General features: G+C 53.7%; 1 protein-coding gene across 3 annotated transcripts; it reads right to left on the reverse strand.

The window, feature by feature from the left end:
* Window positions 1–4079: 4079 nt before the first annotated feature.
* Window positions 4080–20114, reverse strand: BORCS8 (BLOC-1 related complex subunit 8). 3 transcript variants are annotated; one of them, XM_054465055.2, is made up of 6 exons: window positions 19993–20114; window positions 14767–14879; window positions 13912–13976; window positions 9780–9890; window positions 7884–7959; window positions 4080–4637 (listed from the first exon to the last, which is right to left on the reverse strand). In XM_054465055.2, the coding sequence occupies exons 1-5, from the start codon at window positions 20027–20029 to the stop codon at window positions 7926–7928; spliced, it is 360 nt and encodes a 119-aa protein (XP_054321030.1). In that variant the 5' UTR covers window positions 20030–20114; the 3' UTR covers window positions 4080–4637; window positions 7884–7925. The 3 variants fall into 3 exon arrangements, with proteins under 3 accessions (XP_054321030.1, XP_054321029.1, XP_054321031.1); XM_054465054.2 differs by having other exon boundaries at window positions 4080–5763; XM_054465056.2 differs by lacking the exon at window positions 4080–4637 and adding an exon at window positions 5771–7642.
* Between the last annotated feature and the right edge of the window lie 66 nt (window positions 20115–20180).

Below are 20180 nucleotides of genomic sequence, written 5' to 3' on the forward strand. Positions count from 1 at the left end.
CAGCTGTGCCACCCACTCACTGTGTAACCTCAGGATGGTCACTGCACCCCTTGGGGCCTCTTTGCTTATGTTAGAAGTGTGGATAGGCTGGGCGTGGTGGCTCACGCCTGTAATCCCAGCACTTTGGGAGGCCAAGGCGGGTGGATCCTGAGGTCAGGAGATGGAGACCATCCTGACTAACACGGTGAAACCCCATCTCTACTGAAAATACAAAAAATTAGCCAGGCGTGGTGGCAGGCGCCTGTAGTCCCAGCTACTCGGGAGGCTGAGGCAGGAGAATGGCGTGAACCTGGGAGGCGGAGCTTGCAGTGAGCCAAGATCGTGCCACTGCACTCCAACCTGGGCGACAGAGCGAGACTCCGTCTCAAAAAAAAAAAAAAAAAAAAAAAAAAAAATCCAGGCATGGTGGCACACGCCTGTAATCCCAGCTACTCAGGAGGCTGAGGCAGGAAAATTGCTTGAATCTGGGAGGTGGAGGTTGCAGTGAGCCAAGATCGCTCCACTGTACTCCAGCCTGGGTGACAGAGCAAGACTCCGTCTCAAAAAAGAAAAAAAAAAAAAAAAAAGAAGAAGTGGGGATAATAGGAGCCCTCAAGGCCCACCTACAATGTTCCCTCCTCCAAAAGCCTTCCTATCCTCTAACTACTTAGGATCCTTCCACCTCCCCATCCTTCCTTCCAGCTTAGCACTGATCCAGGGGGCGGGGTAGAGTATGTGGCTGGTTCTGTGTCCCCTAGCCTGGGGGTTCCTTGGGCCCAGGCCCAGTGCATGGTGGCACCAAATGGGTGTCTCCACAGGTTTCTTTCTTTTCGTTTTTTAGAGACAGAGTTGCTCTGTTGCCCAGGCTGGAGTGCAGTGGTGCAATCGTGGCTCACTGTAGCCTTGAATTCCTGGGCTCAAGTGATCTTCTCGCTTCCATCTCCCAAGTAGCTGGGACTATAGGAATGCACTACCACACCTGGCTAATTTTTAAAATTTTTTTTGAGGTGCACTGAGTGTCTCACTTGTTGCCCAGGCTGGTCTCGAACTCCTGGGCTTAAGCGATCCTCCTGCCTTGGCCTCCAAAAGCGCTGGGATTACAGGTGTGAGCCATTGCGCATAGCCTCCACGGGTTTCTTGAAGAACTGGAGAATCTCAGAGAAGGTCTGAGCAGTGAAAGGGAGTGGGGGATAAGCCTGGGGCACCCAGAAGCCTTATTCAGGGATACTATAGGGAAAAAAAAAAAAAGGCTTTCCAGGGGCCTGAGTGTGCAGGACTCTCCAGGAACCCAGAGCAGGTCTGAAATAAAAACCGGGACTCAGACAAGGGCTAAGGATAAAAACCCAGCGGAAGTCTGATTCTTGTCCTGACCACTGTGGACGGAGCAGGGGGCAGGTCGCTGCCCTCTATGGGTCTCCTTTTACCTCATCTGCAGATCAGGGTTGGGATCCTTTCTGGGTCATCTCCAGCCTCGTGAGCGCTACGCTCCTGTTTGGATGCCCCATAGCACAGAGAGCTCACTGTCTCTCTTCTAGCTGCCTACCTATCTCTGGAGTTCTGCCGGGAGTAAATTTTTTTTTTTTTTTTTTTTTTTTTGAGACGGAGTCTTGCTCTGTCACCAGGCTGGAGGGCAGTGGTGCAATCTCGGCTCACTGCAATCTCCACCTCCCGGGTTCAAGCCATTCTCCTGCCTCAGCCTCCCGAGTAGCTAGGATTACAGGCGCTCACCACCACAGCCAGCTAATTTTTGTATTTTTAGTAGAGATGGGGTTTCACCATGTTAGCCACGACGGTCTCGATCTCCTGACCTCGTAATCCAACCGCCTCAGGCTCCCAAAGTGCTGGGATTACAGGCGTGACCCACTGTGCTCAGCTGGGTGTTTTTTGAAATGGAGTCTACCTCTGTCGCCCATGCTGGAGTGCAGTGGCATGATCTCGGCTCACTGCAACCTCCACCTCCCGGGCTCAAGCAATTCTCCTGCCTCAGCCTCCAGAGTAGCCGGGATTACAGGCATGCATCACACCCAGCTAATTTTTGTATTTTCAGTAGAGACGAGGTTTCACCATGTTGGCCAGGCTGGTCTCCAACTCCTGACGTCAAGTGATCCGCCCACCTCGGCCTCCCAAAGCGCTGAGATTACAGGTGTGAGCCCCCACGCCTGGCCAGTAAATGCTACTGAGTGAGCTCTAGGAGTGCCCCTGCTCTCCACCTTGACAAGGGAGGCCGCGAGCTCTTGTTCTCAGAGCCCTCTGGCCTCTCAGAACCTCAGTTTGCTCTCTGAAAAATGGGAGCGAGGGCATATAGGGTGAAAAAGGGTGGAGGGTCACAGTGTACCCACCAAGGCCAGCCAGGACTGCAGACAATGACCGCTTGGAGGCTGAACTTCCCGCCAACGCTTTGCCTCTTGCGCCCCCTGGCGGCTAGAGGGGGCGGGGCGCCCTCCAGGCAAAAAGGGCTATCGAACATTCAAATGAGATGCAAATTAACCAGCGCCCCCACAAGCCCTTGGACTCGGGGTGACGAGGTGTCTGACAACCCAGAGTCTTGATCAGACCCCTCTTATCTATTTATTTATTTATTATTTTTTGAGACAGAGTCTCACTCTGTCACCCAGGCTGGAGTGTAGTGGCTCCACCTCGGCTCACTGCAACCTCCGCCTCCCGGGTTCAAGCAATTTTCCTGCCTCAGCTTCCCAAGTAGCTGGGATTAGAGGGGCGCACCACCACACCCGGCTAATTTTTTATATTTTTGGTAGAGACAGGGTTTCACCATATTGGTCAGGCTGGTCTTGAGCCCCTGACCTCATGTGATCTGCCCACCTCAGCCTCCTAAAGTGCTGGGATTACAGGCGTGAGCGACCATGCTCAGCTATTTTGTTTTTTTATAGAGACAGGGTCTCTCCATGTTGCCCAGGCTGGTCTCCAACTCCTGGACTCAGGGGTTCCTCCAGTCTTGACTTCCCAAAGTGCTGGGATTATAAGCGTGAGCCACCGCACCCGGCCTAGACTCCTTTTAAGAGATGACTGGGCTGGGCGTGGTGGCTCACACCTGTAATCCCAGCACTTTGGGAGAACGAGGTCAGGAGTGCAAGACCAGTCTGGCCAAGATGGTGAAACCCCGTCTCTACTAAAACTACAAAAATTAGCCAGGCACAGTGGCAGATGCCTATAATCCCAGCTACTCTGGAGGCTGAGGTAGGAGAATGGCTTGAACACGGGCGACAGAGGTTATTGTGAGCCGAGATCGTGCCACTGCACTCCAGCCTGGGCGACAGTGAGGCTCCATCTCAAAAAAAAAAAAAAGAGATGACTGTTAGTTGCTGACTGAGTTTGCATCCAGGGGCTATGACTGACTCAGAGCCCTAGAAGGGTCTGGTGGGGCCCCCCACACCTGCCTCCCTCACCCCCAGCTCCTAGCGCCCCAGGCAGCCTAGGCAGGTCCTGGGAGGCAGGTGATAATCCCATTCTGCTGCCAGTTTCTCCTAAAGGTCTGAGCAAGACAGGGCTGGCCTGTCTGGCTCACAAACACCAGTGTTTGCTGGATAAATGGTCGCACGGAGGACAGATGGACATTGAGAGGTGCCTTCAGAGCAGGTAAGAAGGGAGAAGGACTCTGGAGGCCACACACCAATCAGTGCCCTAAATGGGGTGGCTTTAGGCCCCTCCCCACTCCTAAGCTGAGTAGGACAGTGGAGAGGCGGGATAATGGCACAGAGGCCCCCCAGTGTGCCCTAGGAGGAGAAGAGGTAGGGCTGAACCCCTTTCCAGGCCTTCAGACGCCTTGACAGGCCCGATGTCTCAGCAGGATGCCCTCTGTCTCCCCTCGGGGCACCCCTGCTCTTCCCATCCATCAACCACCCCACAGTGCCAAGCTGAGGGACCCTCCCAGAGCAATGGGACTGGAACCTGCCTCAACCCCAAACAACTCTATCTGACCTCCCTAATACATTGTACTGGAACAAGGGATTCTGGGGTAACTGCATTGGCATACAGCTGGCCTTGGAGATGCGTAACTTGTGGAGGCCTGGTCACCCAGGCTTGGCATTCACAGCGGTCAGTGCAGGCCCTTCTGCAAACAGCAGCAGAAACGGACTCAAAGCCATTTTGGCAAAAATCATAATTTAGGGGTCCATGAAACTGAAGAAATGAAATTGGCTAGCGTCAGGTACAGTTAGATCCAGGGCCCCACGCAATGTTCTCAGGTTTCCCCTGGAACCCCTCACCCCAGCCCCGTTCCCATCCACCCAGCTCAACCTTCCTGATGCTCCCGGTAGAACTCCCAGGAAAGGCCGCTCATTGGGTCACGTGTCCATCTTGACCCAATCACTAGGAACCTAGGACAAGGGAGCTCTGATTGGCCAGGCCGAGGTGCCACATCCACCACTGGAACTAGGGGTGGCTTCTCCATGTGGCCTGAGCTTGGGGTGGGCGTTGCTGCTTGAGGCAGAATGCAGGTTGGGAGGGCAGATCTGCGAGTGTCCAGCTCAGCCTGTAGAGAAGATGCAGTCCAGCCTTCCTTATCCAGATGAAGAAAAGGAGAACCAAGGCTGGGTATGGTGGCTCACACCTATAATCCCAGCACTTTGGGAGGCTGAGGCGGGAGGATCACGAGCTCAGGAGTTTGAGACCAGCCTAGCCAACATGGTGAAACCCCGTCTCTACAAAAAATACAAAAAATTAGCTGGGGGTAGTGGTGTGCACCTGTAGTCCCAGCTACTTGGGAGGCTGAGACAGGAGGATCACTTGAGCCCAGGAGGCAGAGGCTGCAGTGAGCCGAGATCGTGCCACTGCATTCCAGCCTGGATGACAGCCAGATCCTGTTGAAAGGAAAGAAAGAAAGAAAGAAAGACAGAGAGAGGGAGGGGGGGAGGGAGGGAGGGGGAGGGAGGGAGGGAGGAAGGGAGGAAGGAAGGAAGGAAGGAAGGGGAAAGGAAAGAAAGAGAGAAAGAAAGAGAAAAGAAAGAAAAAGAAAGAAAGGAAGAAAGGAAAGAAAGGAAGAAAGAAAGGAAAGGGAGACCCAGAGAGGGCCAGCACCAGGCCTATGTCACACAGCACATCAGAGGCAGGCAGGGCTGGGACCAAACCAGGCCGGGCTCTGCTCTTCTCTGACTGTGCCCTTTTTTTTTGGTGGGGGGCGGCAGGTGCGAGGTCTCACTCTGTCGCCCAGGCTAGAGTGCAGTGGCGCCATCTTGGCTCACTGGAACCTCTGCCTCCTGGGTTCAAGCGATTCTCATGCTTCAACCTCCTGAGTAGCTGGGATTACAGGTGCCTGCCATCACGCCCGGCAGAGCCTCTTTTTGTCCATACATATTTGGGGGTGAGACCTGCCTTTTGGGGCTGTCTGAGGATGAAATGAGACGACCCCTGTGAAGACTTTAGCCCAGGGCCAGGGACTTGATAGGTGCATAATCAGGATTATTTTGATGGCAGTTATTGGTCCAAGGGTCGATGAGGGGCCAGTAAGAGTCCAGGAACAGCAAAGCCACTTCTGGGAACATCGATGGCTGGGCCTAGAGGCTCCGGGCAGCTGCAGGAGGAATGCTGGCCGCACTCATTCGGTCTTCAGTCTCTGCCTCGCCCAGCTTCAGTCAGGCTGGGGAGCTGGGGCAAGGGTCAGGGTGGTCTGAGAGGCAGACCCAAGGCATTAGGCAGCACCTGAGGGATGAACCTGGGCCAGGCTAAGGTGGAGCTTGGTGGTCAGAGGTCCGGGTGGGAATCCTGGCATTTCTGGGCGTGGGCGATGACCCTGAGCTTGGCTGCCTCTCGGGGCCTCGGTTTTCTCTTCTGTAAAACAGGGCAGTGCTTAAGGTCCTGGGACAGGAGAGGGGGATAACTTGACCCTGTGAAGGTCACTTATGACCCCAAGAGGCGCAGTTTTGGGGGAAAAGTGGGAATGAAAGGCTCTGAGGCTGGGCGCAGTGGCTCATGCCTGTAATCCCAGGACTTTGGGAGGCCGAGGCGGGCAGATCACCTGAGGTCGGGAGTTCGAGACCTGCCTGACCAACATGCTGAAATTCCATCTCTATTAAAAATACAAAAATTAGCCGGGCGAGGTGGCAGGCACCTGTAGTCCCACCTACTCGGGAGGCTGAAGCGGGATAATCGCTTGAACCTAACAGGCAGAGGTTACAGTGAGCCGAGATCGCGCCACTGCACTCCAGCCTGGGTGATAGAGCAAGACTCCATCTCAAAAAAAAAGAGAGAGAGAAAAAAAAGGCTCTGAGATGTGGCATGAGGCTGGCGGTTCCTGGGAGAGGCGAGGGACTCCGCAGGGACAAACGTGGATGAGACACAGAGCAATCCTGCCGGGGAGCAGAAGCAGAGGGGACAGCAGACGCTGGGGAGTGAGGAGGGCAGCGGGGCAGTGTCCTCGAGGCACAAGTAGGAGGGACCAGGGTTTGGGGGATGGGACTGGGGAGACAGAGGCTGGGTTGGGGGTGTGGGCAGGGCTGCGTAGGGCACTGGGCTGGGCTGCTGACCCACTCAGGCAGCCCCTCCTGCTTCAGGCCCCCCAGAAAGCTCCCAGGCCACCCCTCAGCCTGTGGGATTCCTCACCATCCCACATCCAGAGCTAAGCCTGCTATGAACAGGTGCTCAGGAAGTGTGCATCAACTGCCAGAGGTACTCAGTAAATGCTTGCTGCCTGTAGTGTCCAATAAGCGCTCACTGATTGACTGCAGTGCCCACTAAGTGCTCTCTGACTGGACACATGAATTCGGCTGCCTCTGGGCTCTGGGGCTACAGCTTGAAAGGCCTACAGAGGCTCTGTCTCCACCTGCCTCCCCTCGACCTCTGAGAGGGCTTCCGTGGCACCGAGGACAATCACAGTGCCTGGCCAATAGACAGGGGCTCGGTAAGTCCCCAGGGCCCCTTTGACCTGCCTGCGTCTGCCCATCACGGATATAGAATGGTGACACATCAGATCTTTCCTGGCACCACATTCTCTAAGCGTGGTCAGCCACACCTCCCACAGCTCATGCTGCACTTGTGTGGTCCTCTCCCATCTGGTCCTGGGCCTGGCCACGTGACTGGCCTCAACGGATGGGCCACCCACAAATGTGAAACCGGCACTCTGCATGGGAGCTGCTCTCCTGGCTTCCAGCCACCAGGAGAAACCCGGGCTGGCCTGCTGGAGAGGCCACGAGGAGAACCTGACCCCTGCTGCCAAGAGTCCTGGCCAAGGGCCCCCCTGACTATGCAGCTGCAGCTGACCTCCCATGAGCATCACATGGGTGAAGCCCAGGGAGAGCAGCAGAACCACCCAGCTGAGCCCAGCCCAAAGTGCAGAATCATGAGTAGGCTGATTACTGGGGCTGTAAACCACCAAGTTTTGGGATGCTGTGTTATGCAGCAATAGCCGACTGCTCCAAAGCACATCCGTCACTGTGCCCTGCATCCTCTCGGTCACCTGAAGAGCCACCTTTACAGAAAGTAAATGCAGAGACCAGAGAGGGTAGTGAATTTGCTCGGTCATACAGCAGGTAGGCAGTAGATGGATGGGGAGGTCCCAGAGATAGGTGGGTAATTGCCCATGCTGGGCTCTGCCTGAGAGACTGTGCACAGGTAAAGCAGGCTGCTGGCATGTGGTAGGACAGAGGAAATGTGGGCTCCCTTCTCTGTCTTGGGGGGTGGAAATCTCTGGCACTGGCATAGGGCCTATGGCCTGGAAAAGAGGAAGGTGGTGGAGAGAGAGTGGGAGAGATGGGCTGACGTAGTCCCTGAGCAGCAGGGTGGAACATTCTGGACCTGCAGACACCCCTCCACCTGCCACCTCCGAAATCATCCCACAAGCCCAGTGAGAAACCCCAAGTGGTTAGACAAGCAGGTGCCTGCCTGGCTGCCAAGCAGGCGAGTTGGTTAGTTCAGAGCAGAGAGAGAGGCTCGTGGCTACCCTCGACACTGACCTGGGTTGGCGGAGGCTGGGGGGCCCTGAGTCTCTTCCAGGATCAGGCTGAGGAGGGCGGGGGTGGTTCCTCCGGGCTGCAACAAAACATGTGCAGCATCCATGAGGCCAAGGTCAGAGGCCACAAGGCTTGCTCAGCTGGCTGGAGTGCATGTTTGGGTGACACTCTGGTCTCAAAGACCTCTGGTTTGAGCTTCTGGGGCATCCTCCTTAATATTGGGACAAGTGGGCCAGGCACGGTGGCTCACGCCTATAATCCCAGCACTTTGGGAGGCTGAGGCAGGTGGATCACCTGAGGTCAGGAGTTCAAAACCAGCCTGGCCAACATGGCGAAACCCCGTCTCTACTAAAAATACAAAAATTAGCCAGGTGTGGTGGCAGGCGCCTGTAATCCCAGCTACTCGGGAGGCTGAGGCACGAGAATCACTTGGAACCCAGAGACGGAGGCTGGAGTGAGCTAAGATCACACCAGTGCACTCCAGCCTGGGTGACAGAGTGAGGCTCTGTCTTGGAAAAAAAAAAAAAGGGACAAATGGCCGGGCCTGGTGGGTCACGCCTGACGCCTGTAATCCCAGCACTTTGGGAGGCTGAGGCGAGAGGATTGCTTGAGCCCAGGAGTTTGAGACCAGCCAAGGGAATGTATCATGACCCTGTCTCTATTAAAAGATATATATATGTATGTTTTTAAAAGTGGGACGAGGCACTCCAGAGGCCACATCTGCAACTCACTCACACAGGACTGGGCACTTCAAACCCACAGGGCTTACAAAGAGAGGTGTCAGCAGCAACTCAAGCTGCTACTAATGTCTTTCAGGAGCGTGTTGCGTTTTTGAAACAGCAGGCACAAACAGGGCATATGAAAGCATTTTTGGAAACCTTGAGTTGACAGTAAGAGCTATGGCTTTTCAGTGAAGTCTAGTTCCAACTGCCAACGCCAACCCATGGCAGAGAAGCCAGATGCTGCTCCTCTTCAGATGCAAGAGAGCCCAGATAAACCCTTCATGCTACCGTTTCAGGGAAGATTGCTACACTCCCATTCTTACACATACACTCAAGTCTTGTTTCTGCAATTCTCGTGTCTTAGTTAAGCAACACAGATGCTTTCTTTCTTTTGCCCAGTGGGGGACAGGCCTGCCAGAACCCCAATCTGTGGGAGCCAGACGCATCCCAAGGCGACGTTCCTGCTCCCGGGACATGAGTGTGTGTTCATAAGCGTGTTTATTAAGTTATAATGCCAACAAAAACAAAAAGAAGGGCTACTCTTCAAAAACTCTCTTTCCAATGTTCAAGGACTGTGAGTGCTTTTCGTTTTCAGACCCCTGGTCCTGGGCTTAAAGCCTCCCTTGGCTCTGGGTCCTGGGACAGGGAGAGGCCCCTGCCATGTCCCTGACCCCATCTCCCCCAACTGGCCCGCTCCAGCCACAGAAGCCTTCTCGGTGCTTCTTGAACACTCCCAGGGATCCCAGCCCCAGAGCGTCTGCCCTCACCACTGCCCCGCGTGGAACTCCGTCTGCCCCCGGATCATCTCCGTCTGCATGTCACTCATGCTACCTCCTAGGAGGGGCCCCGCGGTGTTCTTCACAGCACATCTGACATGCTCTTGTCTGCCATGTTTACCTGGTTGTCGTATGTCTCCTTGTGAGCCTGTCTGTCTTAAGTCACTGCTATGTCACCAGTGCCCAGCCCAGGGCCAGGCACATAGCAGAGCTCAGGACCTGGATATTAAGTGACTGAACTCAGGTTATAGACACCACAGGACAAGAGGAGGTCACCAGACACCAGGACAAGAGAAAAGAGACAGTTTTCTAATAAGCGAGAAGCAGCGGTTCCCAGCGCAGCTGAGAGACGGTCCTTGCAGCTGAGAGTGGCAGTGGGGGCGGGCGGTCCCAGGAGCTACCTGTGGCCCTGGGCACTGGCATTCATATGGTCCCGGATGCTGATGGCCTGTTTAAGCAGACCCTCCACGCTGCGGAAGTAGACGCTGCTGTCCACCAGGTTCTTCACGGCGCTGAAACGGGAGGACAGGCCTGGTCAGCGCTCCGGACCTGCAGGTAACTGTCCCACACCCCAGCACTTGAGGTCACCACCAGAGCTCAGTGGGTACCTCAGTGATTCTGCAGGCTTCCCGAAGGACTCACAGTGGGCTTACATTTTAGATTTCCCTGCTATGACTAGATGACATCTGTGCAACACAGCACATTCACTTCTCTGCCACTGAAACATCTAATGTTTTGAAGGAGGGATCAGTGTATAAAGATGTCATAAAAAATATCTCGGCAGTTACTGCTGATAACAAGAGTGTAAAAAAAAAAAGCAAAGAAAAAACACCTGGGCACTGTGGTTCACACCTGTAATCCCAGCTACTCAAGATGCCAAGGCAAGAAGATGGCTTGAGCCCAGGAGGTTGAGACCAGCCTGGGCAACAGAGCAAGACCCCATCTCTTACAAAGAAAAATCTGGGCTGGGCGCAGTGGCTCACGCCTGTAATCCCAGCACTCTGGGAGGCTGAAGCGGGTGGATCACGAGGTCGGGAGATCAAGACCATCCTGGCTAACACGGTGAAACCTCTGTCTCTACTAAAAATAGAAAAAAATTAGCCGGGCTTGGTGGCGGGCGCCTGTAGTCCCAGCTACGCGGGAGGCTGAGGCAGGAGAATGGTGTGAACCCGGGAGGCGGAGCTTGCAGTGAGCCGAGATCCTGCCACTGCACTCCAGCCTGGGCAACAGAGCAAGACTCTGTCTCAAAAAAAAGAGAAGAAAAGAAAAGAAAGTAAAAATCTAGTTGGATGTGGTGGCTCAAACTGTAATCCCAACACTTTGGGAAGCCAAGACAAGAATTATTTGAGCCTGGGAGTTTGAGACCAGCCTGGGCAACAATAGTGAAGTCCCACCTCTACAAAAAATGTAAAAATTAGCCAGGCATGGTGGCACTTGCCTGTGGTCCCAGCTACTTAGGAGCCTGGGGTAGGAGGAGCATTTGAGCCCAGGAGGTCAAGGCTATAGGGAGCTGTGATTGTGCCACTGCACTCCAGCCTGGGTGACAGAACAAGACCCTGTCTTAAAAAAATAATAATACATAAAATTAAATTAAAAAGAAATACACAGGCTGGGCACGGTGGCTCACGCCTGTAATCCCAGCACTTTGGGAGGTGGAGGCAGATGGATCACGAGGTCAGGAGATCGAGACCATCTTGGCTAACACGGTGAAACCCCATCTCTACTAAAAATAAAAAAAATTAGCCGGGCGTGGTGGCGAGCGCCTGTAGTCCCAGCTACTCAGGGGGCTGAGGCAGGTGAATGGCGTGAACCTGGAAGGTGGAGCTTGCAGTGAGCCGAGATCACGCCACTGCACTCCAGCCTGGGCGACAGAGCGAAACTCCGTCTCAAAAAAAAAAAAAAAAAGAAATACACACTTCACTATAGACAAATGCTCGCTGGCCTCCCGCCTAGCCCAGTGATATCTGGGGCAACTTCTGTGGTGATGAAAATGTTCTTTATCCATTGACATGGCTGAGAGGCACTTGGAATGCGGCTAGCGGGACTTGGGAGCTGAATATTTTTTTTTTTCTTTCTTTTTTTTTTTTTTTGAGACAGAGTTTCGCTCTTGTTGCTCAGGCTGGAGTGCAATGGTGTGATTTCGACTCACTGCAACCTCCGCCTCCCAGGTTCAAGCGATTCTCCTGCCTCAGCCTCCCAAGTAGCTGGGATTACAGGCATGCACCACCACACCCGGCTAATTTTTGTATTTTTAGTACATGTTGGTCAGGCTGGTCTCAAACTCCCGACCTCAGGTGATCCTCCTGCCTCGGCCTCCAAAAGTGCTGGGATTACAGGCGTGAGCCACGCGCTCAGCCTCATTTTTTAATTTTAATTTTTTTTTTAATTTTTAATTTTTATTTTTTTGAGACAAAGTCTCCCTTTGTTGCCCAGACTGAGCACAATCTCGGCTCACAGCTATCTCCGTCTCCTAGGTTCAAGCGATTCTCCTGCCTCAGCCTCCCAAGTAGCTGGGATTACAGGTGCCCACCACCATACCTGGCTAATTTTTGTATTTTTAGTAGAGATAGGGTTTCACCATGTTGGCCAGGCTGGTCTTAACTCCTGGCCACAAGTGATCTGCCCACCTCGGCCTCCCAAAGTGCTGGGATTACTGGCATGAGTCACTGCGCCCAGTTTCATTTTAACGAGTTAAAATTGAAGTGTGCTTAGCCACCCATGGCGTAGGTTCCTGGATTAGATGGCACAGCTAGAGGAAGCAGAAGAAAGCATAGGTTTTTTGTTGGTTTTTGTTTTTTCTTTTTCTTTTTTTTTTTGAGATGGAGTCTCGCTCTGTCACCCAGGCTGGAGTGCAATGGTGCGATCTCGGCTCACTGCAAGCTCCGCCTCCCGGGTTCATGCCATTCTCCTGCCTCAGCCTCCTGCGTAGCTGGGACTACAGGCGCCCGCCACCACACCTGGCTAATTTTTTTGTATTTTTAGTAAAGACACGGTTTCACCGTGTTAGCCAGGATGGTCTCGATCTCCTGAGCTCGTGATCTGCCTGCCTTGGCCTCCCAAAGTGCTGGGATTATAGGTGTGAGCCACTGCGCCCGGCCTGTTTTTTGTTTTTTTGAGACAGGATCTTGTTCTGTTGCCCAGGCTGGAGTGCAGTGGTGCAATCTCCACTCACTGCAGCCTCAACCTCCCAGGCTTAAGCAATCCTCCCACCTCAGCATCCCGAGTAGCTGGGACTAGAGGTGTGTACCACCAGGCTCAGCTAGTTTTTATATTTTTTGTAGAAACGGGGTTTCACCAGGTTGCCCAGGCTGGTCTCAAACTCCTGGGCTGAAGCGATCCTCCCACCTCGGAGTCCCAAAGCGCTGGGAGTACAGGCGTAAGCCCCCGCACCCAGCAGTATTTCTTTTTTCTTTAGAGGAGAGGTCTGGCTATATCACACAGGCTGACCCTGAACTCCTTTCAAGGCATCCTCCCACCTCAGCCTCCTGAGTAGCTGGAACTACAGGCATGTACCACCATGCCCAGCTCTAGAAACTCCTATTTCTTTTCTTTTCCTTGAACTAAGGAAGATACCGTCTGTCTGGTCAACCCTTGTCCCACCAAGGGGGCCAAGGCTGCCAATGGCAGAATGCTGCCCCAGCAGCAGGATTTCTTGTCTAGGCACCTTCACCCACACAACCAAACAACACCACACCAAGGGAACTGCTGGGAGCATCATTCACCCACCAATAAAATGGCCCACAGCCCATGTCAGGGGCAAACAGCATATCTGTGCAAAGTTGAGGAACTTCCAAGGCCAACTGGGCAACCCGAGGCAACCGGAATAAGGCTTGGGAATACAGTCATGACGAACGGAACCAAAGCACAGGAGGCAAGGGTTCAGTAACAAAAAGAAACACCGGCCAGGCATGATGGCTCGCATCTGTAATCTGAGCACTTTGGGAGGCTGAGGCGGGTAGATCACTTGAGGTCAGGAGTTCGAGACCAGCCTGGCCAACACGGCGAAACCCCATCTCTGCTAAAAATACAAAAATTAGCCGGGCAAGGTGGCGGGCGCTTGTAGTCCCAGCTACTCGGGAGGCTGAAGCGGGAGAACTGCTTGGACCTGAGAGTCGGACGTTGCAGTGAACTGAGATCATGCCACTGCACTCCAGCCTGGGTGACAGAGTAAGATTTTGTCTCAAAAAAATTTTAAAAATAAACAGCCGTATCTGTGCTTTGGGCTTCCCCCTGGCTGCCATCCACCCCACTGGCCCATCTGTGGTCCTGGCTGTGGGAGAGAAATGCTGGTCCCCAGAGGCATCTTCCAGAATCCTTATCCCTCTTTCCTGTGGCAGTTGGGGAGGGGCTCAGGACAGGGAAGAGACCCACCTGGGGCCCTGGCCAGGTGAATTGTGGTACAGACCCCATACACCCACTCGGGTAGGCCTGGCAGGGTGGGACTTACTGGGCAGTTGGCTGGGATGCCCCTGAACGCCTAGGAGGCCAGAGCAGCAAAAGGTGGCCCTGCAGCTGGGAGGCTGTGGCGCTCACCTGCAGGCGTACTCCACAGTGTAGATGGCTCCCTGGCTCTGCTCCTCCCAACGCTGCATGTCTGCCTGTAGGGGGCGCAGGAGATGTTTGGCAAGGGAGGCCACCCGCACCTAGAGGGCCTTCCTCCCAGCTCTCTTGGTTGGGGCTCCCCTGAGTCCTCATGGTGGACGCAGAGAACTTTCCTCCTGCAACTCCCTTCCCTCACAGGTCTGGGCTTTCTGTGAACACCTGGCCACCATGCCTCAGGGCCTTTGCACAGGCCGTTCCCCCTGCCTGGCACATCCTTCCCTTAGATCCTCAGCCAGCTGCCTCCTTGCCATGCAGGTCATAACTGTAACAGAGTAGTATAGTTTGGCTGTGTCCCCACCCAAATCTCACCTTGAATTGTATTTCCCATAATCCCCATGTGTTGTGAGAGGGACCAGATGGAGACAACTGAGTCATAGAGGCGGTTCCCCTCATCCTGTTCTCCTGGTGAGTTCTCATGAGATCTTGTGGTTTTAATAAGGGGCCTCCCCCTTCACTGGGCACTCATACTTCTCCTTGCTGCTGCCGTGTGAGGAAGTACATGTTTGCTTCCCCTTCTGCCACGACTGTAAGTTTCCTGAGGCCTCCCCAGCCCTGTTGAACTGTGAGTCAATTAAACCTCTTTATAAATTACCCAGTCTTGGCTATGTCCTGATAGCAGCCTGAGAGTGAACTAATACACACATCTTGCCACCTCCTTCAAAATCTACCCCAGATCTGTCCACCACGCCTCTGACCTGGCTCTGCCACCACATGCCTCCTTGCTGGTGTCCCAGCCTTGACTCCTGCCCTGACAGCCCCTGCTCCTCCCAGCAGGCCCCAGCTCACCTTGTGCTGGGCCAGCTCAGGGAGGGAGCGACGCACATGCTCCTGCAGGCGGTACAGGGCCACGGACGGCTCGTTGGCCAGGACGTAGACGCTCTCAGTGAACTTGTCCGTGACTAGATACAGGTGGTAGGGGTGGGGCAGGTGTGGGGAGACAAAGCGTCAGCCTCCCCATTGCTCAAGTGTTGAGCCCAGCCAGAGCAAAGGGGGCATCTGGTGTGTCCCTCAACAGCTAGGTCACCCCTGGCCTATGACAGGCTGGAGGAAGTGGTCACAGCAGGGCTCACTCAAGAGGACATTAATGAGGCCGGGTGCAGTGGCTCACACCTGTAATCCTAGCACTTTGGAGGCTGAGGTGGGCAGGTCACCTGAAGTCAGGAGTTCAAGACCAGCCAGGCCAACATGGTAAAACCCATCTCTACTAAAAATGCAAAAATTAGCCGGGCATGATGGCGGGCACCTGTAGTCCCAGCTATTCTGGAGGCTGAGGCAGGAGAATCACATGAATCTGGGAGGTGGAGGTTACAGTGAGCTGAGGTCATGCCATTGCACTCCAGCCTGGGCAACAAGAGCAAAACTCCATCTCAAAAAAAAAAAAAAAGAGGACATTAATGAGAGGACATAACGAGTGATGAGTTCATAAGGAGTAAACATTTTTTTTGTTTTTGAGACAGAGTCTTGCTCTGTCATCAGGCTGGAGTACAGTGGTGCAATCTCGGCTCACCACAACCTCCAACTCCCTGGTTCAAGTGATTCTCCTGCCTCAGCCTCCTGAGTAACTGGGATTACAGGCATGCACCACCACGCCCAGCTAATTTTTATATTTTTAGTGAAGACAGGGTTTCACCATGTTGGTCAGGATGGTCTCGATCTCCTGACCTCATGATCCACTCGCCACAGCGTCCCAAAGTGCTGGGATTACAGGCGTGAGCCACCGTGCCTGGCCAGCTTGATTGAACTTTTTTTTTAAGAGACAGGGTCTGGCTCTGTTGCCCAGGCTGGAGTGCAGTGGTGCGATCACAGCTCACTGCAGCCTCAAAACTCCCAGCCTCAAGCCAGCATCACACCTCAGCCTCCCGAGGAACTAGAACTACAGGTACGAACCACCATGCCAGGCTAGTTTTTTCATTTATTTATTTATTTATTTATTTATTTTTGAGACAGAGTCTCACTCTGTCACCCAGGCTGAAGTGCAGTGGCGCAATCTTGGCTCACTGCAAGCTCTGCCTCCTGGGTTCACTCCATTCTCCTGCCTCAGGCTCCCACGTAGCTGGGACTACAGGCACCCGCCACCATGCCCGGCTAACTTCTTATATTTTTTAGTAGAGACGGGGTTTCGCTGTGTTACCAGGATGGTCTCAATCTCCTGACCTCGTGATCTGCCTGCCTCGGGCTCCCAAAGTGATGGGATTACAGGCATGAGCCACCTTGCCCGGCTCATTTTTTAAAGTAGAGACGAGGTCTTGCTATGTTGCCCAGGCTGGTCCTGAACTCTTGGTCTCAAGTGATCCTCCTGCCTCGGCCTTCCAAAGTGCTGGGATTATAGGCATGAGCCACTGTGCCTGGCCCCCAGTGAACTCTTCTCATCTTTCCCTCCCAAACCCACTGGTAGTGGACGCTGCCTACTGCACTTCCCGGCATTCTTTTTGCCCCCGTGACCACAGCCGGGACTCTTCAGAGCATGCCCACAGGACCCGAAAGTGCCTGGAAGTTCACATCCCAGGGGGCCCTCAGCTGCCACTCACCAGTGAGGGATATGAAAACCTGTGTCCCTCGCTGGGCACTGGAACAACCCAGAGCCTAACATCCCCCTGGGCTCCTGTGCAGGCCCAGGCTGAGGCCTCCCTCTGCAGATTTTACCTGAGGTGCCCCTCGCTCAGCCTCCTCACCAGCCATCCCTGGCTTGTTTCCCCTTCTCCTCTGCAGGTGTCTCCTGATGAAATTTTTTTTTTTTTTTTTGAGACAGAGTCTTCCTCTGTTGTCCAGGCTGGAGTGCAGTGGTGTAATCTCGGCTCACTGCAACCTCCACCTCCCGGGTTCAGGCAATTCTCCTGCCTCAGCCTCCCGAGTAGCTGGGATTACAGGCACCCGCCACCACGCCTGGCTAATTTTTGTATTTTTAGTTGAGACTGGGTTTCACCATGTTGGCCAGGCTGGTCTCAAACTCCTGACCTCAAGTGATCTGCCCACCTCGGCCTCCCAAAGTGCTGGGATTACAGGCGTGAGCCACCACGCCTGGCCCTGATAAATTAATTGCACACAAATCCTCATTACAGGGTCTGCTTCAACAATGGCATTCTCAGCCAGCCAGCAGGGCCCGCCTTTCCTGTCCCATTCTTGGGCAGATCCTGATGGTTCTAGTCTCACCTGTTCTATTATACCACACTGCCCGCACCGGTCCAGGCACAGCGAGGCACAGCCATCTCCTGCCTGGATGCCAGACCCACCTTCTCTCTGGTCTCCCTGCTTCCCCTGCTGCCAACAGTTCAACCTCCATGCAGCAGATGAGGTGAACTCCAAATGAACAAATCATCTATTCCCACCCTTGCTTTAAACTCTTCCATAGCTCCCACCTGCCAGAGAATAAAAATCCGCCTTTCTTGCCACGGCCATGAGGTCCTGCGTGTTCTGGCTGCTCTTGGCCTCCCTGCCTTCCTTGCCCTCCACCCCTGCCTCTTCCTCAGACCTCCCAGCACTGCCCAGAACTTTCTCACTGCCCGAGAGGACGAGGTAGGAGGATCACTTGAGGACAAGAATTTGAGACCAAAGCCGGGTGCGGTGGCTCACGCCTGTAATCCCAGCACTTTGGCAGGCGGATGGATTCAGCCTAGGAGTTCAAGACCAGCCTGGGAGACATGGTGAAACCCCACCTCTACAAAAAAGTACAAAAATAAGCTGGTCATGGTGATCTATACCTGTAGTCCCAGCTACTCAAGAGGCTGAGGTGGGAGGACTGCTTGGGTCTGACAGGTGGAGGCTGCAGTGAGCCATGATCATACCACTGCACTCCAGTCTGGGCAACAGAATGAGACTCTGTCCCAAAAAAAAAAAAATTAAATGCCCGTATGTGATCAGTTGCTCCTTTATTCATTACAGCAGAGCTCTAAACACTTTGTCACCTCAAGGCCTTATGCACCTGCTATTCCCACCTGGAGACACCATTCCGTCACTGGCTCTCTTTCATCCCTCAGGTCTGCTCAAATGTCACCTCCTGGGCAAGACCCTCCCTGACTACCAAGCTTAAAAGATGTCCCCTCCACCTCACTGAGGACCTTGGCAGGCATTTTGTTCCTTTCTCTTAATACCAATTTCAATTGATTAGGTTACACGTTCACAGGAAAAGTTAAAAGCTTGGACTTGGGAGAGCAGAGCTTCTCTGAGCCTCAGCTTCCTCATCCACAATAAAAGAATAACAGCACCCACCTCAAAGTTTGCTACAGAGATGAATCCAATGCCATCACCAGGGTGACTGCTCAGGAGAGAGAACCCAGGTGTGTCTGGGAGTCAAAGGAGGCTAACACAAGTCTCTCCATCTCACCACTGTGCCTTGAGTGGCAGAGCCCAGCCTGCCACCTCCAAACTGTGTGACCTCTTACCAGATAAGCCTCCTCGCTTTGAATGTGAGCATAACGGCCAGGGGCGGTGGCCCACGCCTATAATCCCAGAACTTTGGGAGGCCGAAGCGGGAGGATCACCTGAGGTCGGGAGTTCGACACCAGCCTGACCAACATGGAGAAACCCCGTCTCTACTGAAAATACAAAATTAGCCAGGCATAGTGGTATATGCCTGTAATCCCAGCTATTCGGGAGGCTGAGGCAGGAGAATCACTTGAACCCGGGAGGCGGAGGTTGCCGTGAGCCATGATCATGCCGTTGCACTCCAGCCTTGGCAACAAGAGCGAAACTCCGTCTCAAATTACAAAAAAAAAAAAAAGAAGAAAGTGAGCATAACAGACAGGGCACGGTGGCTCATGCCTCATACTCATGCCCTCCATTATCCATGGTTCCTGAATCTGTGGATTCAACCAACCGTGGATGGAAAATAGGAAAAAAAAAAAAATCCACAAAGTTTCAAAAAGCAAAACTTCAATTTGCCCTACACTAAGCATTTATTTGAATCCATGTGAATGAAGTGATGTGTAGGCTTGTATTATGTACTCTAGATGTGAGTAATCTAGAGGTGATTTAAAGTATAGGGGATTAGCTGGGTGCAGTGGTTCACACCTGTAATCCCAGCACTTTGGGAGGCCAAGGTGGGTGGATCACTCGAGGTCAGGAGTTCGAGACCAGCCTGAGCAACAAGGGGAAACCCCGTCTCTACTAAAAATACAAAAAAATTAGCTGGGCATGGGGGTGTGTGCCTGTAATCCTAGCTACTCAGGGGGCTGAGGTTGCAGTGAGCTGAGATCCCCCCACGGCACTCCAGCCTGGGTGACAGAGCAAGACTCCGTCAAAAAAAAAAAAAAAAAAAAAAATTAAAGAATTAGCCTGATGTGGTGGCGTGCGCTTGTAGTCCCAGCTACTGGAGAAGCTGAGGCAAGAGGATCGCCCGAGCCAGAGAGATCGAGGCTACAGTGAGCCATGATCGCGCCACTGCAGCCCAGCCTGGGCGACAGAGTGATCCCTTGTCTCAAAAAAAAAAAAAAAAAGGAAACAACACGCACAGCGATTACTACGCCCCAGGGATTCTTCCAATGCATTACAAATATCAGGTTATTGAGTTTTTTTTGGTTTTTTTTTTTTAGACAGGGTCTCACTTGTCACCCTGGCTGGGGTGTAGTGGCACGATCGTGGCCCACTGCAGTTTCGCCTTGACCTCCCGGGCTCAAGCAATCCTCCCACCTCAGCCGCCCAAGTAGCTGGGACCACAGGCGTGCGCCACCACGCCCGGCTAATTTTTGTATTTTTTTAGAGACGAGGTCTCACTATGTCACCCAGGCTGGTCTCGGGCTCAAGCGATCCTCCCGCCTAGGCCTCCCGAAGTGCTGGGATTACAAAGCCACCACTCCCAGCCTCAGCTACTGAATTCTTGAAACAATCCTGGGGGCACCGGTAATTAAAGCAGACACGGAGCCTTTCTACAGGTTTCAAAACTAGTCAGCGGTAGAGCTGGGGTTGGACGGCAGTTCAATCACTGCTCCTCGCACGGTCCCTCCACGCCCGGCCTTTGTCAGGCCGCCCCGCCACAAGTTCCCGGCCCCCTCTGTCCCGCCCGGTGGCCCGCACCACCTTTCTTCCCCTTGAGCTGCATCTCCGGTTCCTCCATAGCGACCGCGGCCGAGCGAACCGGAAAACGGCACCGGAAGCCCGGAAGCTGGGACGCCCGCCTAAGCCTTCCCTACTGAAGCCGGACGCCGCACGACTCCAGTTCCGGTGTCAGAGGGCCCGCCCTCCCCGCTCCTCAGTCTTTGCGGACA

The sequence above is a fragment of the Pongo pygmaeus genome, chromosome 20, assembly GCF_028885625.2.
Source record: "Pongo pygmaeus isolate AG05252 chromosome 20, NHGRI_mPonPyg2-v2.0_pri, whole genome shotgun sequence".
NCBI lineage: Eukaryota > Metazoa > Chordata > Mammalia > Primates > Hominidae > Pongo > Pongo pygmaeus.

What these genes read in the sequence shown, in the direction of transcription:
- BORCS8 (XM_054465055.2), bottom strand. Translation starts at nt 20,029, where the DNA reads ATGGAGGAACCGGAGATGCAGCTCAAGGGGAAGAAAG. An exon ending in CTGAGCTGGCCCAGCACAAG is followed by an intron (nt 13,977 to 14,766) that starts GTGAGCTGGGGC and finishes CGCCCCCTACAG; the next exon opens with GCAGACATGCAGCGTTGGGA. An exon ending in GCCAGTGCCCAGGGCCACAG is followed by an intron (nt 7,960 to 9,779) that starts GTAGCTCCTGGG and finishes GTTTTGTTGCAG; the next exon opens with CCCGGAGGAACCACCCCCGC.